Source organism: Carettochelys insculpta, chromosome 3 (assembly GCF_033958435.1).
Source record: "Carettochelys insculpta isolate YL-2023 chromosome 3, ASM3395843v1, whole genome shotgun sequence".
Classification (NCBI taxonomy): Eukaryota; Metazoa; Chordata; order Testudines; family Carettochelyidae; genus Carettochelys; species Carettochelys insculpta.
In genome coordinates, this window is record NC_134139.1 from 97,514,097 (window position 1) to 97,537,620 (window position 23,524).

General features: G+C 42.6%; 1 protein-coding gene across 1 annotated transcript in view; it reads right to left on the bottom strand.

Annotated features, from left to right (window-relative positions):
• Positions 1-23,524, bottom strand: part of ADGB (androglobin) — a 224,364-nt gene that overhangs the window by 28,411 nt on the left and 172,429 nt on the right. The window contains 2 exon segments of the mRNA XM_074988710.1: positions 10,002-10,113; positions 17,291-17,475. Coding sequence (XP_074844811.1) covers positions 10,002-10,113; positions 17,291-17,475 — 297 coding nt within the window.

Sequence of the window (23,524 nt, forward strand, 5' to 3'; positions counted from 1 at the left end):
ATTAGGCTGGAACAGGTAAAACTACATTAGACAAAGCACTAGAAAATATACTATAAGAAATCAATCTGCATTGAAGTGAGGATAGAATAGGTGGCCTAAAAGTTTTTTTTGCACATGTCTAATGTAATTCTATGAGTTAGACTCCTTTCAAGTAAAAGCCATTCTAAAGCCATTCTTGTCCTATTAACAAATGAATAAAACCTTTCATACTTATACATTCACTTTTTTTCTTCTTTTTAACATTTATATTGTAATAGCTGTTAGAAACCCAAATCAGGATTAATGCCTGGCTTTGGTAGGTACTGTACAACCATATACAAAGACACAGTCCCGGTCTAAAGAACTCGCAATCTAAGCAGAGAAATAACACAGAAAGTCAATTGTGGGAAAGAGATAATTAAATAGAATAAACTCTTTCATATCCAGCAGTCTATCATCTGGAGCTCTCAAATAACTGGCATTTTAACCATAAGTAAATTTTAGTTATGTTCTCCATAAGTACAGTACAGTGACAGTAAACAAATGAATACAGCAAATAGGCTACATCTACACTAGCCCTTTCCTTTTGGAAGGGGCATGGTAATGAGTGAGTTGGGAAGATGCTAATAAAGTGCTGCCATGAATATGCAGCACCTCATTAACATAATGGCAGCCATGCACAATTCGAAAACGCTGTTCTTGAATCACACGCCACCGGTGTCGACAGGGGCCTTTTGAAAGGACCCTCTGGATTTCGAAAGCCCCTTCTTCCTATTTGGCTTTAGGAAGAAGCTTTTGAAATCTGGGTGGTCCTTTCAAAAGGCCCCCATCTACATGGGCAGCGCGTGATTCAAAAGCGGCACATTCAAATCACGTGCAGCTGCCATTAACCTAATGAGGTGCTGCATATTCATGGCAGCACTTCATTAGCATCTTTCCAACTTGCTCATTACCATGCCCCTTCCGAAAGGAATGGACTAGTGTAGACGTGGCCATACAGTATACGTTTACAGTGTATAATACTACAGTTGTTGGTAAATAAAGTACATAAGTTTTTGCTTGTTTTTAAATACCTAATCTTGTTTTTTTTAGCGTTATGCATTGCTAGGGATACCTCTTTATTATTCAGAATATTTGAATACCTAGCAACCTCCCCGTCCCAGGGCTTCTGGATATGAAAGTGTTTACTGTATGTACAGGTTTTTTGAAGTTACCATTAGAAATAGATGAAGCAAGTGACAGGTTTCTTCATTTATGGTATTCAAGGTTGTGGTTTGATTGCATTGCTCTCAGCTCTGGAAACTCAGTACAACAAAGATATTAATGAAGTGGATTAACCTGCTAATTTCTTATGTCTGTCATAGTCTATAAGACTTAACTGGATCTTGAGGAAGGGGTAGAAGACTTGTGTATTAGTTCAATGCTTGGGGCTCCATGAATATGGAGCAGCATGGAAGAGAATGACAGATATTTGTGCAAGAAAATGACAAACTGGCAACTGAGGATGACAACACTGATGGAAATAATATCAGATAGTTTTTTTAAGGCTTCAGGGTTCTGGAAAAACAACAATGGAGCCAATAAACCACACAAGCTCCTCTTCCCTTGCCATTCTAAAATAATAGCCGAACTTGTTCTGTTTTATCCAAATCCAAGTTTTAAAGACACTTTTTAGGAGAAAAAGCTACACAGTTAATGGACAGTTTCTAAAAGAACTACTTTAGTATTTCAGATTCTTCCATTCACATAGATAAACATCACATGTAGTCAGCTGAGGTGTATGTGCAAGAAATATTTTATTGTGGTGTTTCCCTCAAGAGATTTATTTCCAGCTGAATTTAAAAATATAAACAGGAAGCCTGAATTAATTCTCTATAGCCACTAAGGTAATATTGCTGAACCCCATTATTATTAATTTCCATGTGTCACTTTTGGTATTTTGGAACCTCTTTGTAGTAAAATCTTGATCCTTGTACTTCATTTACCAGTGTCACAATTATGAACAGATGGCCTGGCCCAGTCCCACTGACTAAGAGCTCCGTGAATTTCACTCCTCTCTGTATATATTTAACCAATCTAATAAATAGTAACAGAGAGGGAGCCGTGCTGGTCTATACACTATCAAAACAAAAAAGCAGTCCAGTAGCACTTTAAAGACTAACAAAATAATTTATGAGGTGATGAGCTTTTGTGGGACAGACCCACTTCTTCAGATCATAGCCACACATAGCCACAGTCTGTTCTGGTAAGGCCATGATCTGAAGAAGTGGATCTGTCCCATGAAAGCTCATCATCTAATCAATTATTTTGTTAGTCTTTAAAGTGCTACTGGACTGCTTTTTTGTTTCAACCTAATAAATGTTATTTATATTTTAAAACCTCTTTCTAAATTTAATATTTAGTTCTAGATGTGATTTGGTTGAAAGTGATAGAAAGTGACTATTGATGAGCTGTAAAAGGGATTACTTGTCCCAATCGTATAAAATGTTTAATCTAGAGCTGATTGAGTTTCTAAGTACACAGAGGCTGCGTCTACACTATAAGATAAAGTGGATTTTAAGTCAGTTAGCTGATTTTTCCCAGTGCCTGTCCTCACTGTAAATTCCATTAGCTCAATTTTGGACCACTAAAATCAACATGATATCGAAATCCTAAAATCATAGAAACAGGTGTAGCATTCAATTCAAATTTAAAAATCCAAACGAAGGGTAGTGAGGATGTGGCATGTCTTTAAATCAAATTCATTAGCCTCCACAGATGTCCTGTAAGTGCCCCACAATGCACCAGAGTTCTCTGCTCTGGCCTCTTACATCTCCACTGCTCTCAAGTGAGGAGGAATTAGGCAGCAGAACCATTACAATTCAGCACCTGCAAGCCCATGGCTGTGGGGTCATGAGAGGCTGAAAAATCTTCTCTCTTCCTTTGCTAGGAGTGCAGCTGTGGGGCCTGTGCGTCTGTGTATACCCCTACTAGCTGCCTTTTTTTTTTTGTTGGCTGCCTTCCATACCATGTATCAGCTAGGCTGTGGGTCGGGGTCATGCTTGTCTGGTAGTATGAGAAACTTCTTTTCAGCCATTTACCTGTTGTCCTGACCCCTACATCCCCTCTCTTCTCTCCCTCTGGAGGCACCACACAGTCTGGAACATTCCCACGCCCAGCTGCATCACACGTGACCCTGAACCAATAAAAGGATGTGCTGCACAAGGTGCCAGGCAGATTGCGCATGGTGAGTGTCACTCTTTTGAGGCTGGATGTAGCCAGAGGTCTTGTAGCCGCCCAGGGACGTCTCCCTCTGCAGTCACAATTTTCAGGGTCTGGCTGAAGCTGGGGCTCTTGTAGCCACCCAGGGGATGTCTCCCTCGGCAGTTACAATTTACAGGGGCTGGCTATAGCTGGGACTCTTAGCCACCTGGGGGATGTCCCCCTCAGTGGTCACGATTTTCGGGGGCTGGCTGTGGCCAGGGGTCTTGTAGCCACCCCAAGCCATACATGTCTCAATGAAGGCAATGTATTAGCTACACAATTACCACAGTTGTCGAAGTAAGGCTTGCAGTGAGGAATATTCATGTTCTTCTTCTTTTCCATGTGCAAACCTGGCTGAAGTCTGGGGTCTTTTAGCCTGATGAATCATTTGAGTTTCAGTCTAACAACCATATCTACTTGGACATAAGGCTCTTTTTTGGAAGGTGGCCTGAATCCAGATTCAAGTTCCAGAAAGGGCCTCCGTGGGTGGTCACGATTTTTGTGGCTGTCCACTGTGTACCACCTTTTAGCCACCCTAGCCCATTACTGATGACTCATTTGCGTTTCAGTGTAACAACCATGTCTACTTAAACATACTTAACATGGCAGGGAAAAGAGAGGAATGAAATGTGGGAAGATGGTGTCATATACCCACATCTACATGTGGGGCTAGAATGTAAAGGGGCTCAGGGAACTGTGGGACAGGTTCCCACAACACACTGCAGCAGCACTCAGTTTAAGCTAATTGTGTGTGGCAGCAGTAAATCGATTTTGAGGGGAGCATATGGGAAAGTGAGGATGCTCAAAATTGTATAGATAAAACCCAGTGCTAAGAAATTGATTTTATCTTGTCGTGTAAATGCAGCCTGAGTCAGAGTCACTCTGTGTGACAGACAGATGGAAACTACACCTCGCTATATTACCACCTAGTCATTGTATTATGGACACAGATGCAGTAGAAATGTGGACACAGACAGAAAATACTATTTACAATAGCAATTTGTTTTTATTTAGAACCTCTTGTGAGCAAGCTACCTAAAAATCAAAATAACTAATTTTCTTTAGGGCCCTCCAAGAAGTACATGACATGTATCTACCTAACACAGCTAATAACTAGCTAGTTTAGTTTGCTAGTCAATGTTCTCAAAAATATGAAGTAATTGATCTACCGCATTTCAATAGTAAACAAAACTCTTTATGAAACATAGCCAAAAGCCTTTACAGACTGATTTTAACACAATTAATAACTGTGTGTGGAGCAGAGGTGGAAAAAGCCCCCAAAAGTACTTGAGTAAAAACGTAGCTGCTTTCACTTCTTGCTACTTGAGTACCATCTTTATGTGATGTGTGTGCTTGTGTGTACTTTTATGCAAGTTGTTTTCCAGAGGGACACCAGTGACTTGCACTTACATACATTCCCTACAAAACAGAAACTTTCTATTCAAGAAACTTTTTGGGAACTTTTCCACCTCTGGTGTGGAGGAATGAATATTCTTAAAAGTATTTCGGTAAATTATGCCAGGTTGCAGAGGACTTGATTGTGCTTGTTAGGTACAGCTCAGCATACAGGGTGATGTAGAACTGTATTGTCATAGGAGGACAGATACAGACACGCAAGCTATGTTACTGAACTCCCAGTTGCCAAGGGGAAGAATGCCCACCATTGGAACCCATTAGGCAGAGAAGACTGCTCCCTCTTGCACGCCAGCTCTATAGGGTGGATTGCTGGAGGCTGACAAGGTCATTGCCCAACTTCCTCTCCTTTTGGCTCTTTGACACTTCCATGCTCCACTAGGAAACTGGGGTTGATCCTGCAACCTCTTTGAACGCCGCGACTGCAGTTCTGCTTGGCCCTTTTACAGGCTGTGAGGCTATGCTCCTTCATTTCCCTAATGCACGCCCACATAAGAGCCAGTTAGAATGGGCACTGAGTAGTGGCTGAGTGGGCTTCCATTAAATACTTGTGAAATAACATATGTGTGTGTGCGTCTGGACGCTGCTGAGCTGACTTATTGACAAGGCCCAATACTGTAGTTGATTGAGAAACTTGACATTTTTGAAAGTAAGAAAGGAGGAAATGTCAAAAGGAGACAGTTGCTATGCTAAGGGTTTTGAATTGTTACCTTGGTTCATGCTGCTGTCAAACAACTAGGACTGATAGCCAGCCACAGCAATCCAGGCCTTCCAGCATTCCTTCTCTTCCTGTCCAAATTATTACAGGTTTGCAAACCTAATGAGAAGGGCTTTAAACAAGGTTCGCTGGAGGACAGTGACCTAAGCTCTGAGGTAAGTGGGGCAGTGGGATACCAGGAAGAAACAACATGGAAAATGCAACAGTGGAGAACTCCTGAATTGTAGTGAGAAAGCAAGGCAATCAGGTAGTTCTCTTAGGTGACTGTACACAAATGCAAGAAGCCTAGGAAACAAGCAGGAAGAACTGGAAGTCCTGGCACAGTCAAGGACCCATGATGTGATTAGAATAATGGAGACTTGATGGGACAACTCATATGAGTGTCATGGAATATATGAGTGTCACTGTCATGGAAGGTTATAAACTGCTCAGGAAGGGCAAGCAAGGTTGGACCGGTAGAGGAGTTGCACTGTATATTAGAAAGCAATATGATTGTTCAGCACTTCTGTATACAACAGGACAAAAGCGTGTTGAGAGTCTTTGGGTTAAGTTTAGAGGTTTAAGTAACAAGGGTGATGTTGTGGTGGGTGTCTACTATAGATCACTAATCAGGTGGATGAGGTAGATGAGGTTTTCTTTGGACAATTAATAGAAGCTGCCAGATCACAGGCTCTGGTTTTCACTGGGGACTTCAGTCACCTGGACATCTGCTGGGAGACCACTACAGCAGTACATAGACAATTCAGGAAGTTTTTGGAGAATGTTGGGGACAACTTCTTAATGCAAGTGCTGAAGGAAACAACCAGGGGCTGGCGTCTGCTTCACCTGCTGTTCACAAATAGGGAGGAATTGGTGGGGGAAGTAAATGTGAATGCCAGCCTAGGCACCAATGATCATGATGTGGTCAAGTTCAGGATTCTGACCAAAGGAAAGCAGTAGAATACAGACTCTAGACTTCAGAAAAGCAGATTTTGACTCCCCCCAGGAAAATGATGGACAGAACCCCCTGGGACATTAACATGAGGGGGATAGGAGTTCAGCAGAGCTGGCTGTATTTTAAAGAAGCCCTACAGAAGGCACAGGAACACACCATCCCGATATTTAGTAACAAAAGCAAATACAGTAGGTGACCGACTTGGCTTAACAGAGAAAACTTTGGTGAGCTTAAACACAAAAAAAGAAGCTTACAAGAAGTGGAAGCTTGGACAAATGACTAGGGGAGAGTATAAATATATGGCTCAAACATCCAGGGGTGCTATCAGGAAAGCCAAAGCACAATAGGAGTTGCAACTAGCAAGGGATGTGAAAGGCAACAAGAAAGGTATCTACAAGCATGCTAGCAATAAGAAGGTTGTCAAGGAAGGCATGGGGTAGATTTTTTTCCCTCATCCAACAGTGATTGGTGCTGGCCTTTTGTGGACGTGAAAATCTGCATGGAGTCCAACATGCTGAAATCATCTGTTGAACATTACCTGCTGGTTTGTAATCTTGAGTTGTAACCTCCTGCCCCAGTAGAATATAGTTCCCTACCAAATAAATCCAATTTCTTGGAGGCTTTTGCTTTTGGAGTTGTACCCTGATGACCCAGCATCTCTCTCTCTATTTGGCAGCAGATACTTCCCAGGGATCCAGGCGAGGATGCTGAGAGATGAGTTTACAGGAATTTATAACCCTGAGCAGGAAGAAAAAGAACTTTCCCCCAGCCCTTTTGGATGTGGAGGGAGACATGTGGGAGTCTGCCACAAGGCTTTCAAAGGGTCCAAAATGGCCTCATAGACAGAGAGGGCCATTTTTGACAGGCTTGCTGTAACTTAAATGTCAGCTAGGCTATGGAATGGCTCTTTCACCACCTCCACCTTTATACCCAGATGTAAGGCCACCATTTCAAAGAACTCTTAGTGAGCTTTATAGTCATTTGAGGGAGGTGAAATAGCTTTGCCAGGAGAGGACGAAGAGAAGGAGAAAGTTGGCGCTCCTCCCTTTCTGCCTTGACAGGATCTCATTGAGGTGTCTATGTTGGGCTTGGTACCAGGTTCTGGGCTGGTTTCAGCCTGATAGGATGTTGTTACCTTTGTTCAGAGGCCAACAAATAGGAGTGCATAGAATAACCTCCAGAAACTTGGGGACACCTCATGTATTCCACAAGGGCCATGGAAGAGCAGGAATGTCTGGGGCAGTAGCAGAGCTGATTACTGGAATGAGAGGTTCACAACTTGACCTCCAACTCCCAAAATGACAAGTCTCTATCCAATGTCGCTGGAGGTGTGGTTCCTATCACTGTCAGAGACTGGTGCTGTGGTGAAGATATCTGATAAGCATGAAACCTTTCACAGTACCCAAGGACCTGTTACCAAACAAATGAATGGAATGCCAATGGGTTCTTTCCTGTCATATGCCTGGCAATACCAGTACTGACAGTGACAGGTTTCTGGCAATGGCAAATACAACTGGCATATTTGGCACTGAGATAATGTTGGTACCGTGCTGCGTCACACATGTAGATGGGCCATCTGGTCCTGTACCAGAGGAAGTGTCAGAGACAAAAGTGCCAACTTCTGAGGTACTGAGACAGAAGATTACCCTAACTTAGGTCACACTCTAATCCCCAAGCCTGGCTGTCTTCAGTACTGGGGACAGTCCCCTTTCAGCTGACAGCTTTTTTCTACCTTTCCATAGGCAGAGGGGAAGGTGAGTGGTGCCAGGACTTTGTTAGGTTCTTTATTGATGCTGAGGCACCGTATACCTAGTTAGACTAGCCTGGCTCAGATGGAGGTCTCAGTGGTGCCCCCATGAGCAAAAATTTCAGCCTAGCTTTGTGGTCCTTCATGTGAGGCTTAAAGTCTGTGCAGATCTGGCAGTGGTCCCCCACAGGAGCTTTCACCCAGGCACTTCCAGCAGCTTGAATGCAGGTCACTTCAAGAGCACAGCCTTCTTGCAGGAGACACAGGACATGAAGCCTGGTAACTGAGAAATGGTTTGGCACCAGGTAACAGATGAAAATGTCACTAACTCAGTTACTGACTTACACTAAACTTGACTAAAACTATTTACAACCAGCTAACTATATATAAGTATACAAAAGAGAAGACCTCTGACAGAGTCATCCAAACCAAGCACAGAAGTGCCAGCAAACTTCATGGGAGGTGAAAAAGAACTGAGGGAGCCTGCGGTTGACTGGACACTTTATTCTGGTGTCATAGGTGCAGCAGCAGAGCACATTCAAATCACTCTAACAGTAGGACTGAGGGAAAAAACTTCCAGCTACTGTTGCTGGGGCATGCACATATCTAGGCTGTGTCTACACTAGCAAGTTCTTTTGAAATAAGGGGCTCTTTTAAAATATCCAGCGGAATGTCTACACACAAGAGGCATTCTTTTGAAATTAAATTGAAAGAATGCAGCACTCCTTTCAAAAGCGCTCTTCCACTCCCATTTCAGGAACAGCGCCTTTTTTCGAAAGCTTCGTTAGAAATAAAATGTGTGTAGATGCTCCAAAGACCCATTTTTTTTTTTTGAAAGAACAGTCCTCATGGTGCCTGATTTTTTGATCCCTGGCCCGTTCATTAGAAAGAGTGGGAGCTCTGTAGACTCTGTCTTTTGAGGAGTAAAGGGATTTTGAAGTAGCCTGAGAACTTTGAAGTACCCACAGCTTAGCCGCAGCTACACGCAAGCCAGCACTTCGAAGTTTAACACTTGAACAGTTCATTAATAATCTCCCGACACCCTACTTACCATGCTCCCTTCGAAGTTGGGAGCTAGTGTAGACACAACCTTTGTCTTTTTCTCAGTGTTATATTTCCTCATGTTATGTACAAATGTATTTCAGAATTCTCTGTCTGCAAAACCTTTTATTTATTTATTTTTGGTCTGAAATTGTTTACTTGTACAGAGAAGACACAATCTTCTATAAATCTGAGAAGCGTTCAAGATTATAGTTGGAGTCACTCTCATCCTACTTACCTGATTAATTACCTGATTTGAGCCCCAAGATCCCAGTGTATGGGTTGCAGATTATAATTTTTATTTGTATTTGACAGATTAGCTGTGAATTATGATTGCAAAAGCAAGTAATTAAAGCTCAGCACTCAAGGTTAGTGGGCAAAATGTTTTTGATTATTTAATGCTTAGAATTAATCAATGCACCTAAGAAAAATATACTGATATTGTTCTGTGGTCTGAGCTACCCCATTGTTCCTAATGCTGATATTTTTCTCAGTTAAATATCCTGTAAAGGGGATGAATACCAATAAAGAGACAGACTCCTAGATTGCGGTTTAGGCTTTGCTACAGGAAAGTTATTCATTTTGTTTTCCACATAGTGGATTAGGGCTAAGAATGTATTCTACAGGATGTGATTAATATGCCCGCTTCTAACATCTCATCTTTCCTTGTACTGTGGTAAAATGGATCATATTTTGTCTATAGAAAGAAATACATCACAAATTTCAGTTCAACCATGTTATGTAATAGCCCCTTTTCCTTGCTATTTAGATTGACAGAAGTGCAATGTTATTACCTAAAGACAATAATACAAGTTATGTAAATAGCTTTGTGTTTCCTGAACAGAAATAAGTGATACACCAATACAACACCTTTAGAAAACCAAATTGTACTGCACCATCTAGCAGATATATTTTAAATGACATACCTCTGATTTCATTTTTCTCCATTTCTTTCAGTGCCTGAACAAATGCCAACTGACTTTCGGTAAGTGGCCAACTGTTATACAACACCATTGCTTGTATAATGTATTTGTGAGTCTGAGAAGTCAAAGGCAATATGTTAATAAGCTGATGGCATTAATATGCATCTACAGTGAGCATCCCGAAGTACTTCAACTAACTGTTAGACATTAAACACACTTTGCCCTAACTACAGTAAGTGAAACCATAAATGAATTCACAAACTTATATATGAATCACTAGGAAAGGGACAGCAAAGAAGACTGATAATATCATAGTGCTACTATAAAACTGATGGCATCCCCATGCCTTAAATGCTGTATGCCGTTCTGGTCAACCATCTCAAAAAAAATATACTGGAATTTGAAAAAGTAGAGAAAAGCCATGACTAGTGTTAAGGGTAGGGAACATCTTCCAAGTAAGGAGAGATTAAAGAATTAGACTTTTCAGTCTGGAAAAGACATGACTAAGAGGGACATGGCACAGGTCTATAGAACTGTAAATAGTCTGAAGGAAGGGGACAACGAAGTGTTATTTATTCCTTCAGCTAACACAAGATCCAGTGGTAATCCAAAGAAATTAATAGGCAGCAGGTTTAAAACAAGCTCAAGGAAGTGCTGCTTCACATGATGCATAGTGATCCTGTGGAATTCATTGCCAAGAGATGTTGCAAAGCCTACAACTATAATGAGGTTCAAAAAAGAATTTGATACGTTCATGGAGAATAAGTTAATCAATGGTTATTGGCTGAGCTGATCAGGCATGCAATCTCATGCTCTGGATGGCTGTGTCTATGGGTACCACTTCTTCTGGAAATGGCATGGTAACGAACCATCCGGAAGATGCTAATGAGGCACGGGTTTAAATTTCCCATGCCTCATTAGCATATGGGCACACAGTTCAGAGTCCAAAAGAAGTTCTTCCAGACTCCAAAATACATGTGCAGACACATGGCCTGTGGGAATTGTCCAGAAGGAAACTATCCTTCCAGAAGCTCCTTCTTCCCCCCAGATTTTTTTTTGTTTGAAATTGTTTACTTGTACAGTGAAGACACAATCTTCTATAAACCTGAGAAGTGTTCAGGACTATAGTTGGCGTCACTCTTATCCTACTTACCTGGTTAATTACCTGATTTGAGCCCCAAGATCCCAGTGTATGGGTTGCAAATTATATTTTTGATTTGTATTCACCAGGTTAATTGTGAATTATAGTTACAAAAGCAAGCAATTAAAGTTCAGCACTGAAGGTTAGTGGACAAAATTTTGGGGAAGAGGGGACTTTTGGACAGAGGGTTTTCTTCTGGAAGATCCCTGCGGGCCATGTGTCTGCACATGTATTTTGGAGTCCAGAAGAAGCTCTTCCAGACTCCAAACCACATGCCCATATGCTAATGAGACACAGGAAATTTACATCCATGCCTCATTAGCAACTTCAGGATGGCTCATTACCATACTGCTTCGGGAGGAAGTGACAAGTGCACACAGCGCTGATGTGTCTAAGCCTCTGATTGCCAGAAGCTGGGCATGGTAAAAGTGGGTGGAATCACTATGGCTACGTTGACTCTACAGAGATCTTTCTAAAGACGGTCTTCCAGAAGAACTTCTTTTGAAAGAGCACATCCACAAACACAAAAAAGCGGTTTGAAAGACTGATCTGCTCTTTTGAAAGAGTGTCCACACAGCCCCCACTCTTTTGAAAACATGGGCCAGGGATCGAAAATGAAGACTGTTCTTTCAAAAGAAGGGCCCTGTGGAGCGTCTATATGTTTGCTTTTGAAAGGGGGCACTCTTGCTGAAATGGGAAAGGAAGAGTGATTTTGAAAGACACGCCAGATTCTTTCAATTTACATTTGAAAGAATGTTTTTGCGTGCAGACACTCCATGGGCTCTTTTGAAAGAGCCCCCTTCCTTCAAAAAAATCTTTCGAAAGAACTTGCTAGCATACATGCAGTCTAAATGATTACCTGTTCTGTTCACTCCCTTTGAAGCACCTGGTATTGGCCACTGTTGGAAGACAGATTACTGGTCTAGTTGGACCATTGGTCTGACACAATATGGCCATTCTTATGTCACCACTAGTTGATCAGTTTAAGGTCTGCAGGACTGAAAATGCTTATATACCTAGACATTTTCTATTTCACTGGGTTAGAAGACTTCTGAAAACAGTATCTTGGCCTTGATGCAGCTGTAATAGACACTGGGGTTTTTTTTTTAAACATAGAAAAATATTTTAACCCCTTTCTATACTCTTGTTCAAGACAGAATCCATAATAAATATGTGCCAGGACTTCTCTGTTGTGTCTGTCAGAGAACACAAGTATGTTTTTCAGAGGAAGTGGCTTTGCTTCTTTCTTTACTTCTGCTCTACTCTAAGAACATCTAGTGATTTTTATTGGATTCAAGAATGACTACAAATTTGGCAAATAAGAAGCACCAGTTCACTTCTGACATTCTGCTTGGCTGGAATTAGTGATCTGAGAATTACCGATGAAAAACATTATATGAGAACCTAGATGGTTGTTTATCATCATCATCATCATCATTATTATTGAAAAAAGAACTTAAATGTCATTGGAGCCTCATACTTTTCTAAATGTGTGCACTCCAGAATTCTGGAACAGATCAATTCAAGATAGGATGGGGAGCCTCTTTTGGGTATTAAAGAATAACTGAGTTATATGACTTTTCAGAAGCCTCACTAAGCTTGAACATAGAAGTACAATTGGAAGACATATATTCTGAGTACCTTGATGAATTCCCAATTCCTTTATGTTCATTTTCTCACAATTCTAGAATGTCTTGAGAAAGCTAGTGAAGGGCCATCAATACTAGTGCTTTGTGATCCTACAGGTCTAGCTTTGCAAATCATAGTTCCACTTATTCTTACAATTCCTGACAGGCCTCTTTGTGGTCCAGGGTAGGAGAAGAGCAATACTCCAGTGATGTGCTCCTAATGATTCCATGCTCACTTTCTGGGATCCTTGGAGAATGGAAGACTTGAGAAACTGCCTGTTGAACTCTTGATTTCATGTTAGACAAACGCTATTTACACTTAGAATAAGCAGACTTACTGGGATTTCTTTTGGTGGGAAATATCACAGTCCACTTTTTAAAAAATTGAGTTCAGGAGTTTAATTTCTGATATGAAGCTCTGTTTCTCTGATATGAGGCATTTAGTTGTAAGATGGAAACTAAGAACTAGATCTGCTGAAGTCCAATAGACCTTGGAGAAGAAAAATCCTAAAGAGAGAGAAGTAGTTTCTCTCTAGGAAACCTAACACTCAGCTAGGACCAGATTGTACTCAGCCACTTGCATAGGTGTGTAAGCCTTCCTCCTTTTCACCTGCAATCCCCATTTTGGCAACCACAAAAATGCTTTTCTTCTTCTCTGCTCAGCACGTGGACTGCTGTGTGTTAGCAATCCCTAGCAATGCAAACTACCCAAAACAGATATGCAGACCCTGTCATATCACAGAAGAATGCATACTACATTCTCCGAAGGAACAGTTCTGGTGCCGTTTTGCATCACTTCCTATTGGGAACTGTGCCTAATAACCTTAGAACATAACTAGATATTACTGTATCTTGTTAAAATAAGAAACTCCCGAGAATATATATCCCCTTTCTACTTGTAAATCAAACTGAAATGTTGAAAAGTCTGTTAACAATAAGAATGGAACAGACAATCCTTTTGTAACAGCTGCAGCTTCATGCAAGCCTGTCAGATGTAATAACATAAAAGTTTGGGAATAAATCCCACATGAAAACTGCAGGCACAGAAATGTCTAAGTCTGGTGTCATCTGCTGCAGTCAACAGAGGGTGTGATATTTACAGTATTGTCAGGAAAAAGAGAAATGGAAAAGCTTCTGAGTGCCGGGCCTATGTTTTCTTCTGCCCTTGAGATTTTTGTTTTACTGTGCTGGCAAATCTGTGAACCAACAGCAGCAATTCACATGGAGAAAAAGTAAAAATACACTTTCAAATCTATGACAGTGGAACACATTTGTAGTGCGCTCAAAGAGTGAAAATCTCTACAGTGAAGGCCTGAAAGTCCCATATTTTTTTCTTATTATTGCAGCACTCAATTAATATTCTAATTGTAATGAACCAGCTTGTTTTTATGTAAAACTCACTTCATTATAACAGACCTCGGTGTATATATAGACTATTCAATGGAATCAATGTGAAGGACTCAAAATAATTCTTAGCACTAGTGCCTTTCATCGTTTAAGTGCTTTATAAATCTCACAACACTCGTTTGACATATATAAATATTACTGAACTACTTTGCAGATGAAGAAATTGATGATCAGAAACAAATTTGTATTCTTGAGGGAACATTCAGTCTCTCTGCATTGTCAACGCTGGCTGTTGTTTCTTTCACACATTCTCCAAAATCCATCCTTACTTCTCTAACGCCACTGTCAAAACCCTCAGCTACACCTACTAATCACATCTCTCAGCTTCTGCAGTCTTTTTTTCCATAACATACACTCTTACCTTTCCAGTCCATCTAGAGTGCAGTTGCTAAACTTGTCTATGTTTTCTGCCTTTCTCAGTAATCCTAATTAAATCCTGTGAGACTGGGCTTTTCAAAGTCAAGCTTCATGTTCTCGTATTCAAAGCTCACCACAACAACAATCTCATATTACTTCTTTGCTATCATATGCTTTTATTACCTGTTCTCTCCCTTTGCTCCACCCAAGATGCTCTCCTGATTTTGGACCTCAGCCATCATCCTCTATGTAACTCCTTTTCCTAACTAGAACCCTCTTTCCTAACCATGCTTCCATCTTTTCTCTCTTCACATTTAGCTTCAAAACACACTTTTCCCATGAGGGGTCAATGTAAACTAAGCCTCCCCTTTTAATGCCACCATAGGCATTTGTGCGTACAGTAGACCCTCCATTTACGTGTGGGTTTCATTCCCACGCACCCTCCCATAACCTGAATTTCGCGTAAGTAGGGTGGTGGCTTTTCCCACAGCGGAACGCATGTTCTGCAGGTGGAGAAGCAGCAGGAGCACCTGAAGCTTCTTTTGAAAGATCAGTCCTGGGGTTGGGGGGCAGTTGGGGAGGGTTAAGCCTAGCAGTAGGTTGAAGCTGTGGGAGGCAGAGAGGCAAAGCCTGGGGTGGGTTAGGGTAGCAGGGAGGGCAGGGAGGAGTTAAGCCATGGCCGCGTGTGGGTGGTGAGCCAGCAGGGGGTTGAACTGGGGCTCGGGTGGGAGGTTGAGCCAGAGCTGTGAGCAGGAGGTGAGCTGGCCGTGCTGATCCGAAGCCACGCATGAGGGGTGGTGAGAGTGAGCCAGAGACGGGTGCAGGGGTAGGAGGTGAGCTGGAGCAGCATGCAGGTGGTGAGCAGGGCTCGGTTGAACTACAGTTGCATGGGCCCGGTGGGGGGGTGAGCCAGGGCTGGCGGGGAGCAGGATTTTTAGCTGTGCTTAACTCACATTAATATGAGTTATGCACACCTCAAAATCGTGCATTTTGAGGGTTTACTGTCCATGGGACTATCATACCACCCACTACTGAAGATATCTGATGCCAGGCTGTCACATAAGCATGCAGCCTTGAGTTCATAATGGGTTCCAGTAATGAGGTGCACCCAACCTCTTGCAAGTGCCTCCTGGTCTAGAGACACACAGGGAGAGAAAATGTCTCCAGTCTCTCAGATTGTGGTGACTCTGTTGGTGATTTCTCAGGTGGGTTTTCCCAGCAGGTCTAAGCTGAGGCGAGTTACATTTAGAGATTTAGGGTGAAGTCCTTTCTCTCTTGAAGGGAACGTGAGTTTTCCCAGTGACTTCAATGGGGACAGGATTTTCCTTCTAGATCTTCAGTTCAGGTGGTGGAGGCTCATGCTTTAAATATGTTTTTCTAAAATATATTTGAGCTCAGCCACAAGATATGTGGTTGGTCTGAGAATACTGGGTGAAAATATATGGCCTATGTTATGGAGGAAGTCAGAATAGATGATAATCAGTCTCTTTCTGGCATTTAAATCTATGTTATGACAGAAGGAGATGGTTATAGTAATCAGACAATGTGGTAGTGAAAATTCTGATGAATGCATCTTGAAGTGGTGGGCCTGTAAGGGGTAATAGGTATTCCTTCATGTGGATTCTGCGTCTGGGACTCACAAAGCAATTTTCAGAAAGCAGTTTGGTATGTAAATTTTCTAGACTGGCTGGGAGATGGAAGTCATCCTGAGAATCAGCAATGGCCTAGCCCTTGCTAGAGGGGATGGCATACCCAGAGAGATCAGATTTCCACTCCCCAGGGCAAGGGAGAAGATTAGAACTTGATGGTGCAAAGGAAGGCCTCAGCCATTTAGCCCCAAAATGCCAGATTCTCAAGGATGTTACACAAAGGTTGTGGTACACCAAAGAACAATGTAAATGTACAATTGCAATGGGTTTGTTCTTGCTACTCACACTGACTGCTGCAACCAAGGGGGTGCTGCTACCAAAAGCTGTAGAATTGTACAGTGTTTGGAAAGAACCTTGTAACATGTTGACATTGATGTACAAGCATGAATTATATGTTGAAGGAGTTTGTAACTCTGAAATATCACCATTATTCCCTGTAACTAGTCTTGCAACCTGTCACATGAGAAGGAACATTCCAAACCTTTTGCGTGGTATGGAAGGGGAAACTAAGGCACACAACTGTTTTAGTTGTATGGCTAAATGCCAAGGGTGGAAAGCATTTGTACCTTCATTTACTGGACAATGATCATGTACGTGGGTAGTTCTATAACCCTCCTTTTTCCTCCTGGGCCTCATGTGCATGAATACGCAAATGCAGATACTAAAAATATGAGTATGAAGAACAGGCCTCATCAGAAAAGCTTGTGTTGAACAAAAAGTCTGAAGAGAAAAGGATGGAAGGTCTGGCAGATTGAGTTACCAAGGAAAGCACTGGCATGGGTATGCGTATAAAAATATGATTACTGAAGATACAACAGGACTGGTTAATTTAGAATCTTGGGTGGAGCAAAAGGGCTGAGGTGGGGAGTAATCAAAGCTCCACTGCTAAGTCAGTGGGCTTCTGCATACTTGTATTATTTTGCCTTAGATTTTTAAACCCTCACAGCAGAGCAGAGCACAAACAAAATAAATAATAACATTCTCTGAGAATATAAGGGTTATGCAATGTCAGGATGTCAGGTTTTCACACTTAATAAAAGAATGATCAGGACCACTTTTCTATTGTGCTTTTCCAAACATTTTGTAGAAGTTGGATTTAAAATCTCTTACTGTTTGTGGATCTCCAGCTGGGAGGATGACAGTCTCTTCCTCTGTCACAGCCTGACCTTCTGGTATACCTCCTGGCCTATGAGAACTTTTGATGCCCTTCTGAGCAGCAAAAGCACCTTTTCTTTTGGTCCCTCCAGGTTCTGGGTCCTTCTTTGTACTGCTTTGGCTAATCTGACCTTTGCTTGCTGGCAGAGAGATAAAAATGTCAACTTTCAGTTCCTGGAGTTCTACAAATTTAGTAGAATCAGCTTAACAGACGTAGGTGCATATTGTAAAGAAAATGACTTTGGTCACTTTTCACTCAGTTAATTTTGCTCATAAGTTTCTCATTAATTATATGGCTGTGTTAAAAATCCCCCCTAATTCAGTTTCCTTCTGGACATAGCATATCTCTTGAAAGCACTTACTTTTGTTTACAACCAAAACATCATTTGTTGTACAAGGCATTGCAGAGTCACTTGTTCTATAGTACATTTTTTCTATACAAGCTGATCTACTTTCCCGTATATTCTTGCAGAATGTCACTCTGTGGCCCAAAATGACTATTGCTCTGTATGACGACTTGGGGTATTTATACAATCTATGAATTCTGGTAGATAATGCAAAGTTAAGAAACTGTTGTACCATGAAATGTCTCTGAGGCTAGGTTTACAGTTATGGGAAGGCTGATGCACAGAAGGTCAATTTTCCAGAGTTTGATTTTGCGCACCTAGGGGGGTACATGCTAAATCAAACTATCATGGTGTCACCATTGATCCCCAGTACTCCTGGCAATTGTGAGGGAAACCAGTGGGAGAGTTTCTCCTGTGAACCTCCTGCTGTGTGGACAGTGGCAAAAATTGATTTTAAATAAGTTGACTCTAGCTGCACAATTCTTATAGCTGGATTTATATATCTAAAATTGATTTTACCTCCTAGTGTAGACTAGCGTGAGTAGAATGTGTAATTCACTGCTGCCGACTGTCAGTGGGTCTCTGCTAGACAAGATACAAAGGTAAGTTGTGTGGCAGATTGAAAGCAATGGGCTGTAGGGGCCCTAAAAAAGGCAGATATACCGGGAGTGGGTTTCTGCTCCCTGTATAAAAAAAGCCCTGGAGGCTTATTAAGAGTTGGCCTGCAGCAGTAGGCTAACTAGGCACTTGCAGTCAGTTAAGACAGACAGGGTCACCTTTAAAAGGGTCCCCTCAGATAAAGGTACTGGAGGGAAGCAACGGGAGAAGTGGTCAAGGGAAAGGCTGCTGTAATTGGGTAGAGGAAAAGCCCCCCATTAGCTGTTACGATTTAGGGTTCCTGGGCCGGAGCTCACACACCCTTCCCCTGTAGAGCTGCCCCAGGAGGAGGATTGGGTGCTAGGACCTTTTGAGGGGTCTTGCCCCATACTAGTGACTTGCCTATGATGAGAGTGACTTGGTAAACAGAGACCCCTTGCCTCTGGAGAGACCTGAGGCAGTGGAAGGGTCGGCATGAGCCTCTGAGGCAAGCCAGGAAGCGTGGGACCCAGAGGGCATGACAGAAGCCCTGCCACAGTTGCCCTGCTGCAGTTAGAACTAAATAGCTGCCTGTTGGGAGAATTGGGGGGCTGAAGCCTATAGACAGCTACTATACTTGTTGCAGACAGGAGAGAGTGGAGAGCAGAAAAGTCCTGAAAAGCACAAACGACAGAGGCAGGAAAGCATGAGTTTAAAAAGGACTCTGGGGGTAAGATTATCAGAGCCACACAGGACAATCTGGGCATGAGAGGAGGAGAGAAGAATAGGTTTTCCTGTGGCTGGCATTTTGTGAATGGAGCCTTTTTGAATAGGCTCTGAAATCAGCAAGCTCCCCTGTTTAGAGCTGTACGCTGGGAAGCACTTCCTCTCTAAATGTTTTCTTGGGCTTGTGGAAGTGCTCATCCTCAGAGTCTTTTGAAGACCCCAGTGTTAAGTCCAATTTCCACTGCTTCTTTGATACTAGTGATACTGATCTGCATCTTGATATGTTCACTTCACACTCCTCTTCAGTATCTGGCCTGGGAGGGGGAAGCTAATGATCTAGCTAGCAAACCAGGTCATGTTTTGTGTAAAGCGTGTTGTGCATACACAAAAAGAAGGCTGGAAGTATTGGAGGTGTGATACTGACTGACACAGAGGTACTTGCGAGGCAGAGGGCTCAAATGGAGGCTGCAGGACGAGTTCCTTCTGAAGATATTTTAATCAGGCTGCCCCGTTTTTTTCCTGAACAGAGCTTAAAGCCCTTACAAATGCTGCACTAGTTGCTCATGGGAGCCTTCCCCAAGCACCTGTGGCAGTTGGGGTGACAGTCACTATCATGCACAGCCTTGCGACAAAAGTTAGATGGTATGAAAATATATACCCTGACACTTTGCAGGGAGCTCCAACATCCGTCATGGTCAGTAGAAAGGAACTGAGTGAAGCTTGAAGCAGCTCGGCACTTTATACCTGAGCAATGTGTCCAAAACAGCTGAGGGTGTGCCTGACAGCTGTGCAGTAATGTGCAGAAAAACCTTGGCTGCATTTACACTAGCAAGTTCTATCAAAAGATTTGTCGAAAGAAGGGGGCTCTTTCGAAAGATCCCACAGAGCGTCTACACACACACAGCGTTCTTTCGAAAGTAAATCGGAAGAATGTAGTGCTCCTTTTGAAAGTGCTCTTCCACTCCCATTTCAGGAAGAGCGCCCCCTTTTGGAAGCTTCTTTCAAAAGAAGATGTGTAGGTGCTCCTCAGGGCCCTTCTTTCAAAAGAGCAGTCCTCACGGCACCTGATTCTTTGATCTCTAGCCCATTCTTTCGAAAGAGCGGGGGCTGTGTGGACACGCTTTTGCGAAAGAGCAGATCACTCTTTTGAGCCACCTTGTTTGTGTGTGGACACACTCTTAAAAGAAGTTCTTTTGGAAGAGATCTTCTGGAAGAGCTTCTTTTGAAAGATCCATGTAGTGTAGACATAGCCCTAGAAGGAAATGGGCATGTGCAGTCATTCGAAGAATTGCTTGTTCCCAGATCAAAGACATGGCTGCAGAAAAAAGAAGGGACTAAATTTTTCATGAGCATGCTTGTTAAGAGCTATCAACTGTTATGGATTTGTCAACACAGAGAAACCCACTGGGGGGGTCTGAAAGTCTGTTCATCAGCCACAGCCTTCCTTGTAGTTGGGTGATTTCTGGTTAGGGGATTAGCATGTGTGTAGATTCTTTTATTTTTTAAATATGTTTTCTGTGTAATGCTTTCAGTGGTAACTTAATTGTTGACAATTATACTGTCTCTAGCCTGAGAGGAAGGAAGGCAAAGTGTGACAGGCTGGGGAATTTACAGGGTAGGCAGGGACCTGTGCAACTTGGAAATGCCCTTGTGGGGATTAAGAAACACGTCTCTGCCCAAGAGACATGTGATATGCACCAGTTTGATCATGACCAAAGCAATAATCTTACAGAAAAAATAACAGTAGCTGAATGATTTGCCTTTGCCTCAAGATGCTCATATGCTGACAAAGCAGTAGAAATTGATTCATTTCAAGAGGATTATTGTATTAGATCCTACTATGAAGGTTCACTTTACTTTACTTTTGTTAAAATTTCAACACTGATGCATAGTTCTATGTGTAAATGTACTAGTCGAGTTAGCTGTTTGCTTTCACTTAATCACAGCTATATTATTACATATAATTGAAAAAAAACATGCAGAAGAGTAAACCCTTTACAGAATGACATTACACAGAAATCTCTGTGGGCACTTCAGTAAACTTTAGTGCTATATCTAGATCTTTTAAGCAAATTGCAAACATCATGGCTAGAATACGCATGGATAACAGGAAAACAAATGAAGATTAAACAACCAGTAGTGGGATAGGAAAGTACATTGATATAAAACTTTATACATTGTTACAAGTATTAACAATGTAATAAGTAGGATATTTTTCATCTGAATTGGAATTACATGAGCACAATAGTGACAGAGTCAGAAATATGCCTAAGAAATGCATACCTGAAATGATTTTAACCATAATAATTGCTCCATCACAATATAATTAAACAAACATCAATCTACTAGTTCAGGAAGAAACTTAAACACCATGTTTGCTAGAACTGACACAAATCTAGGTTCATTTTTTCACTTCAAATATGCAAACCTGTTATGGAAAAAATGAAAAAGCCTACTAAGCTCTAGATATGACTAAAAAGCCTACTAAGCTCTAGATATGACTAAAGTTAATAAAATTAATAGGAAAGAAAACGATCTAAACAAATAAGCTTCTTAGTCTGAGACAAAATTATTCATATAAAACATGAGAGAGTGTATGTGTAATAACTGACAATTAAGTTTAGTCTGAAACTAAATCTGTCTATCTATATATTTTAGAAACATGTATCCATCTGCCTGTGCATCCATCTGGGAGTCCATTTGTTCAAGAATTCCTCCTAAACTACAAGAACTAGGACCACCAAATTTGGTATACAGCTTCCTTTTATCATAACTTAAAGCAATGTCAGGGTTTGGTTGTGCCAGGACAATGGTAAGAGCCTGGAATTACATTGTTTCTAATAAACTGGAAAGGGAGGGGTCTGGTAGTGGGAACACTCATTCTGTCAAATGACCACATTGAGGCAGCTGGAGTGGCCAGCTAGGGGCAGGACTCTGGCTATTGCCAGCCACCTTACCCAGCAGCACTCATTGCCTTCGCCAGCTCTGGGGTGCCTCTGCCCAGTCAGTGCAGCCCCCTGCCACCCCAGAAAGTCTCTGCTTATTGAGTGTGGCCCCCTGCTGTTCTGGCACTGTCCTTAGGAACCCTCTGCTTGGCCTGTGCGGCCTCCCATGCCCTTAGGAAGGAGAACCTTGGGCCTCCAAACCAACCCCAGAGACAAGATGGAAAATAAAGTGTAGCTCCACGCCCAACCCATCCTGGGAAAAAGCTGGCAATCACCCCCACCCCTTGATCTGCTCCCTGCATTCCCACCCCCTTCCCTGAGCCCCTCCTCATCCCCCCAAACCCTGACTCCCTCCCCACATGCCCCTATCCTCCTGCCCTGAGCTCCCCACATCCCCAAGCTCCTGCCCAGAATCTTATACCTCCCACACTGCCAGTCCCCTCCCCTGAAGGACTCAAGCAATGCTGGATAGTCTTCTCATTCAGTGTCAATTGGAATGGGCCCTCTGAATAGGGTGACCATAGCTCCCTGTCCCAAATACGGGACAGGGAGATATGGGGGGGCTGCTCCTCCTGGCTACACCAAGCTCCGAGGAGGTGGCAGCCACGGGCACTCCCAGCCCTGGAGCCCCGTGGAAGGGGTGGAGGTGGGCTCTCCGGGCCACAAGCCCTGGGGAAGCGGTGGACATGGGCACTCCTGGCTCCAGAAGAGTGGTGGCTGCGGGCGCTCTGGGCCCTGAGCCCTGGGAAGCAGCAGACATGGATGTTCCGGGCCCCAAGCCCCAGGAAAGTGGTGGCTGCGGGTGCGCCTGGTCCCGGATCTCTGGGGAAGTGGCGGCCACGGGCACTCTGGGCCCTGAGATGCAGAAAAGCAGTGGCCACGGGCACTCCTGGCCCTGAAGCCCCAGGAATCGGCAGTTGTGGGCGCTCCCACCCCCACCAGTCCCCAAGGGCCTAAATAGGGGACAATTGGTCCCCTTTAAAAAGTAAGTCTTTTTGGTGTCCCAAATATGGGACCGTCCCATATTGGTCACCCTACCTCTGAAATAACTCTTTTTCCCCAGTACTTCTGCTGGCATTATAGTGAGCTGTCAATATTTTTATAGCTATTTATGCCCTCTATAAATCTAGTTCTAGTAGCAGTTCCTTCAGAAGCCTCTATTTCCATGAAGAAGGTTATAGGGGAGCTGGGGAAGGAAGAATTAAGGAAACAAAATAATGCTTATCAAGAGGTATTTTCTAGACAAACGAACCACAAATGCCTGTGTTTTAACCTCTGAAGATCAAACAATAAGAACAAGAGGTGAGAAGAGAATATGTCTCAGTTACCACTAACAAGAGAAACATAGCCACATAAAAATCGTAGAACCTTAGAACCAGAAAGAATCTTAGAAGGATCTGCATGGATTATAGCAGAGTCCCAAAATTAAAGGCAAAAGTCACAGGCAAATAGTAATGCCAGGCACCTATGCAACCAACTTCACCTCCAACTCTCCCTGAGGCAATCAAGCATGATCTTGCATTTTTGACCCTGCATGTCAGATGTAAAAGAAGGCTGAAATTCAAAATGAAATGAGAGAAATGACAGAATACTGG